This window comes from Cynara cardunculus (assembly GCF_001531365.2).
Source record: "Cynara cardunculus var. scolymus isolate 2C chromosome LG 10, CcrdV1, whole genome shotgun sequence".
Taxonomy (NCBI): Eukaryota; Viridiplantae; Streptophyta; class Magnoliopsida; order Asterales; family Asteraceae; genus Cynara; species Cynara cardunculus.
Window position 1 is genome coordinate 28,577,180 of NC_037537.1, and position 15,560 is coordinate 28,592,739.

The 15,560-nt window shown below is 33.3% G+C and overlaps 1 protein-coding gene across 1 annotated transcript; it reads right to left on the reverse strand.

Annotated features, from left to right (window-relative positions):
- Nucleotides 1-6,995: 6,995 nt before the first annotated feature.
- LOC112519683 (probable boron transporter 7) lies at nt 6,996-11,557 on the reverse strand. Its single transcript, XM_025127901.1, has 13 exons — nt 11,454-11,557; nt 11,274-11,356; nt 10,977-11,169; nt 10,743-10,881; nt 10,465-10,630; nt 9,960-10,126; nt 9,663-9,836; nt 9,406-9,501; nt 9,203-9,319; nt 8,721-9,037; nt 8,318-8,597; nt 7,286-7,427; nt 6,996-7,166 (listed from the first exon to the last, which is right to left on the reverse strand). Exons 1-13 carry the CDS (start codon nt 11,555-11,557, stop codon nt 7,138-7,140), a joined length of 2,007 nt encoding a protein of 668 aa, XP_024983669.1. The 3' UTR covers nt 6,996-7,137.
- Between the last annotated feature and the right edge of the window lie 4,003 nt (nt 11,558-15,560).

The following is a 15,560-nucleotide window of genomic DNA, read 5'->3' on the forward strand; positions in this document are numbered from 1 at the left end:
TTATTACCCTTTTAATTTTAAATTTTTTTGAATCTTTTTAAATTTAAATTTAAATTTTAAAAATCTTTTAATTTTATTTTTTATCACAATATGAGGTTATTGGGTTGTTCTTGCGTTCTCGTAAATCACAGGAGTTCTCGTTTGAACCCTTCCCTATATATATATGTGGAGGTTCAAACGAGAACCCCTATAATTTATGAGAATGCGAGAACAATCTAATAACCTCAAACTTTTTTAATTAATAAATTAACTTATATTAAATATAAATAAATTAATAAGAGCAGTAATGTAATTAAGTAATTTTTATTTTATTTTAATTAGTCATAATTATCATTTTTTTCCCTGCACGTTCGTTTCCACTATCTTCTCTCCCCTTGTGATAATTGTGTGATTGTGTAACCATAACATGTCGAAACCATGATCAATCAAGTGTAATTATWAYCTATCGAAACCATGAGTTATCGTTGTGATAAATGTGTGATTGTCTAACCCTAACCGATCGAAACCATGATCAAATTGAGTGCGCAAGTGGTGTTATAATAGTGATATCACACATAATCGTTTAGTGGATTTCGCCCGTAATCGGTGTGATAAATGTGTGATTGTCCAATCCTAACCTATCGAAACCATGAGTAATCKTTGTGATAAATGTGTGATTGTCTAACCCTAACCGATCGAAACCATGATCAAATCGAGTGCGCTGTTATGATAGTGACATCACATTATTATCACACTCATATCACATCAAATCGGTAATCGATTTTCTAAGTTAACCCTAGCCGAGCGGAATCCTTGTGATAATTGTGTGATAATCACATGATTATCACACCCATATCACACCCAAATCATGTTGATATAAGCAATAATAAGATAATCGTGTGATAATCACATGATTATCGCACTCAAATCACACCAAAATCACATCAAATCGTGTTGATATAAGCGATAATGTGATAATTGTGTGATAATCACATGATTATCACACCCATATCACACCCAAATCACATCAAATCGTGTTGATATAAGCGATAATGTGATAATTGTGTGATAATCACATGATTATCACACCCATATCACATGATAATCACATGATTAACCGTTTATTAAATAATGATAATCATGATCGTGTAATCATGTTAAAAGATTTTATGATATCATTTTCATTATTATCCTTTTAATTTTAATATTTTTTGAATGTTTTCAAATTTCAATTTTAATTTTATTTTTTATCACAATATAAAGTTATTGGGTTGTTCTCGTATTCTCGTAAATCACAAAAGTTCTCGTTTGAACCTTTCCCTATATATATATATATATATATATATATATATATATAATATAATATAATATTTTATTTTAAGTTTCTTAAAAAATCATCAAAAAGTTAAAATTAGTGGACTTAACAAAAAAAGTTGATGTCTGTTAATGGAAGGTACGAAAATCATTGCAAGGTATTAAATGTGAGGGACAAACCTATTAAAATAAAAGTGAAGGACGGACCCGTTGAATTAACAGACATTAGGGACCAAAAGTAAACTTTACTAACTTCGGAAATGTTCTTACTTTTTAGGGGCTGTTTAGCAGTTGCTGAATGATTTTGTGCAGAATGGTTAAGTGGTCAGAATGGTTAAAAGGGCCAGAATGGTTAAGTGCTAAATGAAATAATGTGGTTTGGTAACTGTTATCTGAATGACAACAAATTACCATTTTAACCCTCTGAATGAAATAGAGAAGCTTTGGCAGATATATGAATAAAACAATTATTTTGCAAATATAACTACATACTTCATATTAATCCAAACAAACGTAACATTATTAGTTCAAAACAATAATTGATTTATTAATGAACATCTCTTCTTATTTTTCTTGTAAATGAACTAGCATAAAGAAACGCTCAAAGAAACATAAGCATACCATTTTATAAAATCTATTACTAATGAACATCTCTTCTTATTTTTCTTACCATAAACTTTAATTTTTCATCGATACCCAAACCATGTAATCCTTCTTATATGTCGCAAGAACCATTAAGAAGTAAAACCAGTAGCAAGAACCATTAATGAAGTAAAACCAGTAGCAAGAACCATTAATGAAGTAAAACCAGTAACAAGAACAGTAGGAAAAACAGCAACAAGAACCAGTAGTAAGAACCATTAATGAAGTAAAACCAGTAGGAAAAACAGTAGCAAGAAAGTAGGAAAAACAACAGCAAGAACCAACCTAAACAGTAGCAAAAACGATAGCAAAAACAGTGACAAGAACCAGACTAAACAATAGCTAAAAAGTAGCAAAAACGGTAGCAAGAACGATAGCAAGAAAATGGGTCCAGATGAAACATGTGAGAGATAGCTTGGCGGAGAGATAGAGAGAGAGGATCGTCGGGAGGAGGCGATAACTCGGCGGAACTCGGCGGAGAGATAAAGAGAAAGGATCATTGGTGTGGGAGGAATGTGATAGGAGGCGTGAAAGGGAAGTGGGAGGAATGTGATAGGAGGCGTCAAAGTGAAGGGCAGATAAGGAAGAAAATGGATCTGAACCATTAGGCAAACATTTGGATGCTAAATCGTTAAGAGATAATTGTCACTATTAAGAGGTTAATTTTTGTATGCCAAACAAACCCAGCCTCTTACCAATTAAGAGGTTCCTTCTTAATGTCACCATTAAGAGGCTATCAAACAGCCCCTTAGACCGGATCACTTCTTACCTTTTTCTCATTTTAATTCTTCTTTTCACATGATTCTTCTTCTAATCATTCATAATTTAGACATTTTTATTAAAGTTTGATTATTTAAGTTTTGATTTATATATTTTATATGAACATCATACCATTTTTTAATCAAAAGTTGCACAAAAATATAATTAAAATGATAGCCGATTTAAGATAAAGAAGAAAGAAACCCAAAAATACTAAAAATAAATACAGTTTTGTAGAGATAAAAAACATTTATCCTGAAATCTCACATCCGGTTCTTATCACACGAATAAAATTAAAACACGTTAAATTATTATTTATTTAACTTATGTTCGTTTTCTTTCTTTGATTATGTATATTTATGTGATTGATGGATGAGAGTAGGACATGAGATTTTTATTCATTGTACAGCTAATTGAAATTACAAATTTCTCACCTCAGTGGCCGTGTTTTAGATTAGAAATAAATGAAATAAAAACCAAGTTGTAGCTATTTTAAAAAATCATTGTTTAATAAATATGAATAAAATAAAAAATACAGATAACTATATTCATCTATACAATAAATATATAAAAGTAAATTAACATCAACTGAATTGAACATTTGTTGCTATTCTTTATTCCAAACGCTGAAAGTTAAGAAATAGACATCGGTTTTGAAATCTTCATTGTAAACAACTCCCATTTCTTCATCATTAGTAAGGTGGGGCATTAAACATACTGATCCTTTTCAACTTTTACGTGCAGTTTGCTTTTGTTGTGTCCCACATCGTTGTCGACATTCTTGTCATCTAATTTTATTAGTTTGTGTTTCTCTTATGTCTTATTGGAAGACCCCATGATCATGATCTTATAGGCTGCAATTTTGATGTGACTGAAAGACAGAAGTTATATCCTTAATTTGTAATTTTTCTTGGAATTGTTAAAATCAAAGTCACATTTTCTACCAATATCAAGCACATAGTTCGTTAATTACTATTCCAATTTTTTGCAAAAAGATGTGTAGTTTTCAATTAACGGACATACCAATTTACCATCAATTAACACGATAAAAGTGGTCATTAATACATTTAAGTATCTTTACAACATGTCAAAATTTAAAATGACCATTGTTGTGAGAAGTATTGAACAACGATGAGGCGAAGATGGGTACTAACGTAGCAGGTCAGTGAGTTGGTTCAAGGAAAGACCCAATTGACTTATCGATGTTCAATATAATTTTGATACAATTTTTTTTTGGTAATTATGCTTTCAAGGTATAAGTTTATATTTAGATTTATTCTAGATATTCAATATAAATCCATGGCTCGATCGTTTGTTTGATGATGTATAAAATATATCAAACGTTATTTATTAAGACAAATTGATACAAATTTTATATGAACCAATATTCATCTGGGAACCAACCATTAAAACTTTCTATTTTGAAGAACTAAAAATGAACTAAACTGCAACACAATGGAACATGATTTTGATGAATTTGATCGATCATGTCCCTTATGTGAAAAAGTTTTAAAAGATTATTCATAAAAGATAATTTCTAAAGCAAAGATTAATGTAGTTTTCCATATTTACATAGGAGAAAATATTTGACATTTAACTTTATCCCCTTTGATTTATACGAAAGTTTGTTTAAGAACAAGCATCACCATCAAGAATGCGATATCGGAACTTCAAGGGTTTTCTATGGAAGGAGATAAAAGGCTGTGATGATCGATATTACAAGAAATAAAAGCATCTTTGGTATATGACGCATCCAAATATTTTCGTTGAAGGAGAGAATTCAATTACAACATGTTTATCATATATATATATATATATATATATATAAAATATGTATATGTATGTGTATAATTCAAATATTCTTTTATCATGTTGTATATCATCACTTAATAGCTTTTTAAATATGTCAATAAATCAAATAAATAAAATGTAAATTTCAAGCCATCTTAACTTATAAAAAATTATTATTCATTTGGAGTTTTCAAAGTTTGAGGAAAAACATTCATATTTTACGAACTATTTTAAACATCTTTACAAATATATAATCGTTTCAACACAAATATTTCCAAAAAAGAAGAAATAAATTAAACATGAAAAGGAAGCATAGCTACCAATCATGATGGTTTTTAGTATAAATCCATACAAGAGCAGCCAAATTCATCTTTAACTTTTTGTTTCTTTTTTATATAACATAATTTTGTTCCTTTAAAAACTTTGAAAATGAGAACCAAACTTTGAATAAGTCTTATAAATCATCTTTATGGTCTTCATTTTCTCTTGAAAATGATCTTTTGTTGTTAATTCTGTTTATTTTATCCATTAAAACAAGGGACGACGTTTAGATTTTTTTTTTTTGTAAAAAATAACAAAATATTTGATTATAAAATTTCTTAAAAGAACATTTTATGTCATTTTTAAGGAAAAAATAAAGATTTTGATGAAAAAGCTGAATGTCCTTCGTTTTAACATAAGAAATAAACAAAGTTAACAATAAAAAACCATTTTCAAAGTAAAATAAAAACCATAAAAATGATTTCTAAAAATTGGGTTCGAGTTTTCCTAAACCTCAAAGACTAAAATTGAAGTTTGCTGCGAAAATAATATAATATATTAATGTACGAAAGAGACATTAACCTTGTATGTGTGTCATTTATCACCATATTATAAACGAACCGTGTGGGTTTTATCAACCATGGCCTGCAATTTTTAAGTCCAAAAACTTCCATCTTCTTGACTGTTCTTAATTGTCCACTTCTGAAAACCCTAGATTCCCATCCCCCATGGTTGCACTATAAGAATCCAACCCCATTATTCATACCAAACTAGCTACATTTTCATGGCTAACTCGACCCAGTTGGTGCCGCCGGTCAAGGGAAGAAGAAAGATGCCTAACTCTAGGGGACATCCAAAGTATGTCGGTGTGCGACAGCGCCCATCGGGGCGGTGGGTGGCGGAGATCAAAGACTCGTTGCAGAAGGTTCGTTTATGGCTCGGGACTTTCGACACCGCGGAGGAGGCTGCCCAGGCGTATGATCAAGCTGCTCGGACGTTGCGTGGCGCCAATGCTCGTACCAATTTTGAATTGCCGAATGATGCAAATGCCGCTCGGAGTTTGCCGGAGAACGATGAGCCGTTTTCGTTTGAGGAAGCATGTGGTTCGGATGGTGGAGAGGACGGGCTTCTTGGTGCGCTCAAGGCGAAGTTATACATAAGGAATGAATCGAAATCGAACCATGCCAAAAAAACTAAAGAGATGTTGCAACCGATGTGTAATACGGCTGTAAGAAAGAGAAAAGCGCAACCAATGATGGTGGCACCTTTGCCACCTGATCAAGTGGCAGGAGATCAGACTGATCGCTTCCCGCTTGGTCAAGATCATGACAAGAACCACCAGGTTCTAGATGCCATTGAACTTACAGGTTCCAATGGCTACAACGGGTTACAATGGTGCTACGAGCCTCTAGTAATACCGGCAACGGTCTCATGGCCTACTGAAATCCCATGGCTAGCTACTTCAAATACAAGCAACCAAGTCCCAGATCTTTCGAGCAGCTTGTTTGACACCGGTCTCATGGATTCCATGTGGCCGGTTACAACCGAGGCTAACCAGTTAACCGGAATCACAGGGACTGGGATTTGGCCATTGGATCAACAGTGTGACTACAATTGGGATGGTGGTGGTGGTTTAGCTCAATCTGCTAATAGTGTTGCAGTCAATGCTTCCAACTGGGATCCTTTCACCTATGTAAATTCAGTTTTAGGTTGACATGATGCACCTTTTTAGGATTAAGAATTCTTTATCTCTAATTATACATATATACATACATATACACATGTGTGTGTTGGGGGGGGGGGGGATGAAACCATGAAATATGGTTATGGTTCTTGTTAACTTTGATTCATGTAATCTCTAGTTGCAAAGAAACACTAAAATAGCAAGTGTGTTTTGAAAAAATCATGTAAATATAACTATCGATTGTATATATATCTATATATATATATATATATATCTCTTTTAATCTGAAGCCTAAAGTACTGTGTGTGTTGACCAAATGATAAACTATAGACATTAAATTCATATAAAGATTTCCATATTTATGATCAGTCATGTAATGAATATTCATAAAGAGTCTTACCCTCTATAAAGTTGCAGGTTCGCTTCCTTTTCGCTAAAGCTGTAACACTGAGGTTCATCGCGCGTAGAAAGCTTCTTGTACAGATTTCAGTTTTTCCATATGCGGACTAAATCATCTTGACAGAAATAAAAGGATGATCTTCAAACTTTAAATTTCTTCTTGTCGAGACTGTTTTCTCCTTTTCCCTCTTTAAATTGTTAATCTGCCTCATGGATTAGGCGTGAGTCATCGATTCTATGAGAGGATCATGACAAGTTTTTGGTCAAAGAATTTTAAGTAGTCATCTACATCCATTGATCATGCCACTCTAGGCCATTGAATCTCCGTTTTGTGAATCTCCGTTTTGAGGGCGAACCTGCAATGATTTTAAAGTTGCATATTATTAATCGATGGTGGTTTATGTTTGTTTTGGTTTTAGAGAAGGAATTGAAAGAGAAAAAGGATGAGTTAGTTACTAACATGAAACTGCCTATCGTTGAAGCTTGATATTAGCTTCAACTCGCCTCTATGGGTCATCATTTCATCCAATATCTCCGTGGAAGACAAATCAAAGTCGCTATCCATGTTATCCTCGTCAGATCCTCCGTGTTCAAACACCTTCAAACCAATACTTGACAATATTAGATGAACTACAAAAATGTCATTATAACCAAAGGGTCATTGGTCCAGTGGGAGGTCAAGTGTTCAAACCTCACTAAAGGTGTGAGAGGTCAATGGTTCAAACCTCACCAAAGGTGTGAGAGGTATGCTGAGTATTTCCAAATATAAACATTATATACTCCAAAAATGGTGATTATATACGGATAATTGGATTAGCTGAAGTTCTGCTAGAAATTCATATTCTTAGTGAGGCCAACCAGTGAAGAGATAGATTTTAAAGGCATACTTTAGAAATATTAATGTATCGTTCAGTGTTTGACAGGAAGCGATTATTTATCTCGATTTCTAGAGCAACAGCAGGTTTCTCTAATTCTTTGGATTATGAATTTTTATTCTTCTTTTTGGTATTTATGGTATGTTCTTCATCACCCCATACCCTTATTCTTTCTCAGGCTGCTTAATAAACAAGTATATTAAGAAATATTCACAGTATATTAGTAAGTAGAATACAGCTGTAGAATTTTTCTGCATACAACTGTACCTTTTTTTTGTAGTTATTCATTGCTAAGTGGACTACTACTATTGTGACAGATAGGCAAATAATCTCTCTTGATGCTGTTTTTGGATTGGGTGAAGTTGTACATTCTTTTGTCATCACATACAATAATGAATAATCTTTGTTTAGCATATTCTTTCTCTTCACAACCGAAATTTTTGTATGCATAGAGCTTAGGAGTCGCAAATTTTGATTGAAATTATTCGTATATATTCGCGTCTTAAATAACAGTGGCTAGATACGATAGAGAAAGGACCTAAAAGGTCACCAACTGGAAAAGAAGTGGAAGATATGGAGAATTCAACATAAGATGAAAAGATAAACGACATACCCTCCGTGAAAGACTGATATTGTGAACTGGGTCCCCAATAAATTCTTCGTAAGCAGAGGAGTCCAGTTCCTGAAGATGTTGACGCGGGAACAGTTTGGGAAGAAAATACTCTCTTATGGGTATTAGCAAGAAGAATGGTAGCGGAAACAATATTCCACCTATTGGTACCCATGTAATTCCATAACAAACCAAGAAATACAAGAGCTGGAAGAATGTGAACATCATTATGTATTTGAATGGCACCGACTCCACATAAGAAGCATGAGGCGCTTCATAGATTCTGTCTCACATATACCACAATAAGGTTGATTCGAACTAGTAATTAACACACACCTGAAATTTAGCATACTACCGGAACCAACCCGTAAGATTTCACAGTAAGGACTCTAAATGCATGACTTACTTGAAACGCCGGCCGGAGGGGATGAGAAGCAGCAACAATCTTTCCCAAAATTGATTACCAGGAAGGCTATCTATGGACATGTAGGCGAAGTATCCCCATAGAACAGAGGTGGGTATCATCCTGATGGCAGGCATAGCAAAGACTGCAAAGCCCACTAAGAAGGACTGAAGTAGATTTGTTACTCTTTGTTCGTTGACTCGGACTGGAATGTGATCCTCAATATGCTTATCAGGATCAAATTTGCCCTTGGCTTCTCCTCCATCTTCACGATTCATGACCACTTCCTTCAAGTCTTCCAACTCTTTGTCTTCAGGACTCTGCAGATAAATGAACTTTGCTTAACCTGTACAACTTTCCAAGTTATATGCTATTTTGTAGTATTAAAGGGGGAAAAAGAATTATTGTATCTTCTTTAACTTGTTCCTTGTGAGCCACAGTCACATACATGATACAACAGAGTGGTATTTGAAAAAATCACATACTTTTGGAAGAGGATCCATCTCAACAAAACCAGCATGTATCCTTCCATAAATTTCTGAGTTGCTTGCCTGCATCTTAATGCCTTCCTTCGCACACATAACCATCTTCTTCCGTATCAACTGAAAACCATGAGTGATAACATTTAATGATTCAGAAAAAACTTTTTTAACCTGTTGAAAAAAGTTAATATCAATTGCATGCCTACCTGTTTCTCAAGAGTTGCAAGACTCCTAGTGTGCATGGGTGATTGTGGGAGGACACCATTTGACGGTGGGACTCCAATCATGCCACAAATCAAAGTCTAATTACACATTGAAAGACAGATATTACTATGATATGCTAAAGAGAATAGGTTGCAAACTTATATGCAAGTTAGACCAAATTCGCTAGATCAAAAGGTAAATAATGATATAAAAATAATAACTTAATGGAAAAAGGGAAAAAAGATTTGTAAGGGACTACCATGAATCCAAGCAACAATAAATCATAATGATAAGCAGAGGGGTTTTTAAGATTGAATTCTTTCTGTTGTGCCATTTGTGCAGCTACACTATGGTCGAAAAAGTACAAGGCAGCAATCATCAAGGCTGGTATTATGGCAGTAAAAACGTGAATCACTGGAACCTTCGCCATATCCTGCAATAATATTAATCTTAGTTTCTGATTGCGGCTTCATTAACAAAGCACTTAGCATAATGAAAACATCCAAGTGTATATCTTCACTGAAGTGGCTCTAATATCTTATTTTCTATTTTATACCTTGACGACTGTCCAATGGGATAAAGATCCAGCTTCCCAAGGAAGAGGACAGAAGAGCCGTCGTGGAACTTCGTGAGGAACTTCTCTGGGCTTGGCATAAGATATTGCAGTCCACAACACGACCATAAAAGGAACCCCATAATCTCCTATAAAAGCCCTTATCCAACCTGTACTTGCCAACACCATAGAAAACATATCAAATTGATGAATTGATATCAAAACAGAAACAAACCCAGGTATAAGATCAAATAATTTTCTTTATTAATTTCATAATTGATCCAACAGTTCTACAAACTTTCAGTTGACACAATATATATACATACATAACAGAGAGTCGGTTAATAGAAACCGACTATGACCCAAACATCACGACTCTTAATTAAACGTCACACCCCTACGATTTATTAATGCATAATTATAATAATTATAAGTCTAGACTACTAATTCAATACAAATTGCAAAGTATAGATGCCAAAATCAAACATTACATGCCTTCCTCACTTACCTACACCATAAGGCCAAGATCTAGCACCTCTACTCTTCATGGAAGTCATGAGGGTACCAAAACCCAAAATAACCGCAAATAACCCATTTGTATATAGCCAATGAAATTGGTACTCCTCTTTTATATCATTTTCTCCTTCTGGAATGTGGAACTCACTTATTATTCCCTAAAATAGAACATAAACCTAGTTAAATGGAAAATGTCCCAACTTAATTACATATCACACTGGTATAGCTTTGAAAAGGTAAAATAAAATATTAACAAGTGCATCTGCATACCTTAATAGCCTCTTGCATAAAAAGCACCGAAATCAACATGCCAAAAAGTTCCCCAGCAATCCTTGTGAATCTTGTGATGATTGTGCAAGCATTGAGTATGGCAAGGACACACAACATCACAGCGGTCCAGACACAGACCCTAATTAAAAACAAACAACATTTATTAACCTCCGCATTGTAGGAAAGAAAACCCATGATAAATATACTTCAAACATTAGGAACAAGGCTGTATACCATCCAGCCCAAGCAAGAAATTGTTCCTTCCCCAACTCTGGCCTTCCTTTGGCAAAATTGTACAGGTAACTGTACATTATAACTGTAGGTTCACCAACACCTAATATCAAAAGTGGTTGTCCACCGAATAGTGCATGGATGATTCCACATACAGCAGTAGAGGTGAGAGTTTCCACGGAGCTCAACGTATCATCTGTCCTCAAACAAAAAATTTTGAGCGAAATAAGCATAACTTTTATATAAGGTACCAGGGTAAATCGATGAATGAAAGATTACACATGATATATCTATTTGTACCTGTATCCTTATTCAGCTGCTCACCGAATGCAATTACTGGAAGGGCGGAGGCAAAGAAGATGTATGCTGTTGGAGCCAATATTCTGGAAAAAGATGAGAACCAAAGAGGAGGAGCATCCGTGCAATTGGTTAACTTCTCAATGTGAATTATAGCCTAAGACTAGCAGCTAAACGAGATACCTTGCTCCTGAACCTAGTGCCCCGATCCAATCTTGCTTGTAACACTGCAATCTTCCTCGAACATCTTTCTTAATTCCACTGAAGGGAGTTTTAGGGGTATCCATTGCAGATATGGTCAAAGCAACAACTCTACCACTAAAATATGAGAAGAACAAAAAAATTATTTAGAGTTTAGCTTTGCTCATCTTTCATTAAAATGACCAGAACTTATGAATGTTGTTACTAATTAGTAGGCTGACATTATAAAAAGTACGTGACTGCATTTTATATCTATTATTTTGAAAAAAAAACATAAATTTCAATTAATAGAAACTCCGCTTGATTTCGTGTGTTACAAAGGAGGCAATAACAATTCAGAAACTCAAATTTCATAGTTGTTGAGAGACAAGTCTTGGAGCAAGTAGTAAGGTTACTATGGGAAGGTTTTGGCTTTGAGTAACAGAAAGAACCTCTTTCATAAACTTCGAGGAAAGAATAAAGAAAAAGCCTTTTCTCCTGATGTCGCACAAGTAGCAGGTGCCTCAGTAGTATGCAGGGTATGGATTATAATACTGTTCTATATGTGCTGTACACCGATCTAAAATACTTTTGAAAACATCAAAAACCCAAGTTTCGTGGCTCCAGGAGTCCTGGTATAGTAGATCAGAGTAAGAAAGTAGTACAACTGAATTGAGCTAACCTAGTCTACAAGAAGTAGCAAAACTCTGGTGTGAATCTGAAGATTGCAATTCATCCTGCATGAAGATATGCCACCCATATTTCTCAACCACCTGAATCATGCCATTTGTCAGTGGCCTTTGAATTTGAATATGCTTGAAAAATACAATACATTTGCAAATGCCTGATTGCGATAGATTTAAGCTACATTGATAGAAAAATGCAAGGGGAGGAAAGAAGATTCATATAGACAATTCTTATTTACATATGAAATCGATAGTCTGTTACGTATGTGTATATGGTTTCCTCAACAAAAAAAAAATGGGATGTATATACATACATATACATCTAGATAGGTAAAGATGCGTATGAACATAATAGAACAAATTACAGCAATGCACACGGAGAGATACTCCACTATGTAGACTTTGAAAATCAAAATCAATATTCTCTACATTCAAAGCGATCAAAAGCCAAATCAGAGTTTAGAACGTAAGATTAGGTTCTAACTTCTAATCATGTGAGAGAGTAATGATATATAATATATATGAAAAGGAGATATAGGACGCATTGTACGTACGAATGACAAAGTAGGATCATTACCGGGGATAAACGATGATCCACAACAAAATAAGCTCTCCGGCAGGCGACTTGCTGCGCTGGAAAAGATTGAAGAGATGATTGTCACTTTTTTTCTGTATACATTTATATGTATCGTTTAATTGTTTCCATCTTGCTCCTCCATTTTCGCAACACTCTGTTCGCCATTTTCACTTGATTCTAGAAAGAGAGAGAAAGAGATCACGGAGATGCGGCGGGAGGACGGTGGTTGTGTGATACTGAGCGGCCGAAACCGTCGGATGGGAACCACGTGGCGTGAGGGCCCGCCGGATCTTACGTCTTGGCTTGAATGGCTGAATTATTTTAATTAAATTATGGGTGTTCGTGACGTAGTTTATGCGGTATGTTGCTAACTTGCTATTGCATTTTAAGTTGACAATACAATAATTATACGTTTAAATAAATAAATAAATAAATAAATAAATATATATATATATATATATATATATTATTATACAACCCTTGACATTTATACAACCAATACAACTCAATCTCAACTGTCCATTTTATTTGATTAATATGTAATTTCATAAAAGTTTTGATTGTTTTCTAATATAAAGTATTGATCATAATTAATGAACCATATTTATCTTCCATAAATATTCAAAGTATAATAAATGAATTCTCATCATTTCCAATTTTCCATAAACATCTATATATATATATGTATATATATATATATATGTATATATATATATATATATATATATATAGTTTGTTTCAAATGCAACCCATCACATTTGTACAAGTAATGCAACCCAATAAATTGAAATGATTATGCAAATGATGAGAGTTCATTTATTATGGTTTAAATATTTATGAAAAGTGAATGAAGTTCATTAATTGTGATCAATACTTTATATTAGAAAACAATCAAAACTTATATGAAATCACATCTTTATCAAATTAAATGGACGGTTGAGATTAGATTGTATTGATTATACAAATATAAATGATTATATAATAACCAACCTCTCTATATATATATTATAAAATTAACGTTAGAGTGATTATAGTTTAAAAAAATAAAGAATCTCAATATATTTGATTCTCAAATATATATTAGATAATTGAAAATAGTACAAACTATTAAGTAATTCAAATACTTTTAACCTTATTAACCGTGCGGTGTCATTAAATACCAATCCGTTCCATATAAAATATTATGGATGAAAACATTTTTAAAACAAATGCATGAAAAAAACCATGTCTTTCATCAATTACATAATATCATTCATGTACTTTCAAGTAGAGATTGTCAAATGGGCCGGTCCAATCCAGGATCGGGATCGACTTGGGACTTGTTTAGGATCGTCGGTTACGGTTTTCGGCAAAAAATAAGGCTCGATCTTGAACGACCCTATTTTTTCAAAAAAATTATTTTTAAATGTATTTATAACTTTCTAAATGTATTTGATTGAAAACCCATTACAAAATTATTATAAAACATAATTTTTAAGTGTATTTAAATGTCTCATTTAATCTCTATTCACTGTATACAATATCATATGGTGTATGGGGAAATATATTAACTCACAAAGGCTCATAATTCTCATAAAAAAACGTATTTTTTAAGTGTATTTAATTAATCCAATTACATATTTTCAAATGTATTAGAATAAAACTTTTGTATTTTTTTAATAATAACTTCAATTTTTTAATGTAAAATATCGAATTTTAACTTTTTTTTGCATAGGACCGGTTTGGGTCCCGTCCAGGACGGGGACCGGTTCTCATAACTGGGACTTCATATTTGGGTGGGGACTGAGACTGGTTACGAGATCACTATTTTAGAACCGAGATGGATTTGGGCCCGGCCTAGCCCAAAAGCGATTTTTGGCTATGTCTGGTTTCAAGTCTTAAATGTTATAATCTTTCATGAGCCTTGTACTTCATTATATTGGAGGTGTACTTTTCTAATTAATAAAACCTTTTTGAAATAATCATTTACTAAGGGGGTGTTTTGTCGATGCAAGGAAATGAAAATAAAAATGACAGTTTTTATTCTCTCGGATTTAATTTGGAATGATAATTTGGCTTATGGAAAAATAACATTGTTATATTATATAAAATCAAAAAGTTCTTTTATTTTCATTCTCATTATTTACTGTTTAATGCTTTCAACCAAACATCCCCTTAAATGTTTTCCATGTTCAAAAACTGTTTTCGTATCTGATATACACAAAAACTAAAACAATAGTGTGGTTAAATGTAAATTGTAAATGGTAAAAGATATATCAATTAAACAACTTGCTTACAAAGTTTTACCAATCAAATTTAAAATTTACAAAAAATGAATAATAAATTTCTAAGAGATTAGAACAAAGATGGAGTTGCTCTTTCTACTCCACAAGCAACAATGTAACATGACGCATTAGTGTTTGATATATACCTCAATTCAATAAATGATGGAATGATATTACAATGTGTTTTAGATAGGATGCTTTAATTTGTATTCCTATAAATCAAGTTATGTAAAGTGATCTATTATGACGTTTAAAAAATTTCAATTTCCTATAAACTTGTTTTACCGTAATAAGAGAGATGGCTACGGATCCCCTCCATCTAAACCTCTTCAATTTCAATTTTTTTTTGCATCAATATTAATGAAATGAAGATGAAAACCCATTAAAACCCTTCAAAGGTTTCGTAAGAAACGATGAAACCCCATAAATCAAGATAAAAAAATGATGGAATGAAGGTTCTTCCCTCTAAAAGTTCATAGAAAGAACACAGATTTGTCAGCGTCACCGTAGTTGTGGAGCTTAAGGGGGCGTCGGGTTTAATGACGAAAGCTTCGTCAAAGTTGCAAAAGCGCCGGGTATAGTT

What these genes read in the sequence shown, in the direction of transcription:
- LOC112519683 (XM_025127901.1), bottom strand. Translation starts at nt 11,557, where the DNA reads ATGGATACCCCTAAAACTCCCTTCAGTGGAATTAAGAAAGATGTTCGA. An exon ending in TTTCTTGCTTGGGCTGGATG is followed by an intron (nt 10,882 to 10,976) that starts GTATACAGCCTT and finishes GTTTTTAATTAG; the next exon opens with GGTCTGTGTCTGGACCGCTG. An exon ending in TTATGCAAGAGGCTATTAAG is followed by an intron (nt 10,631 to 10,742) that starts GTATGCAGATGC and finishes GTTCTATTTTAG; the next exon opens with GGAATAATAAGTGAGTTCCA.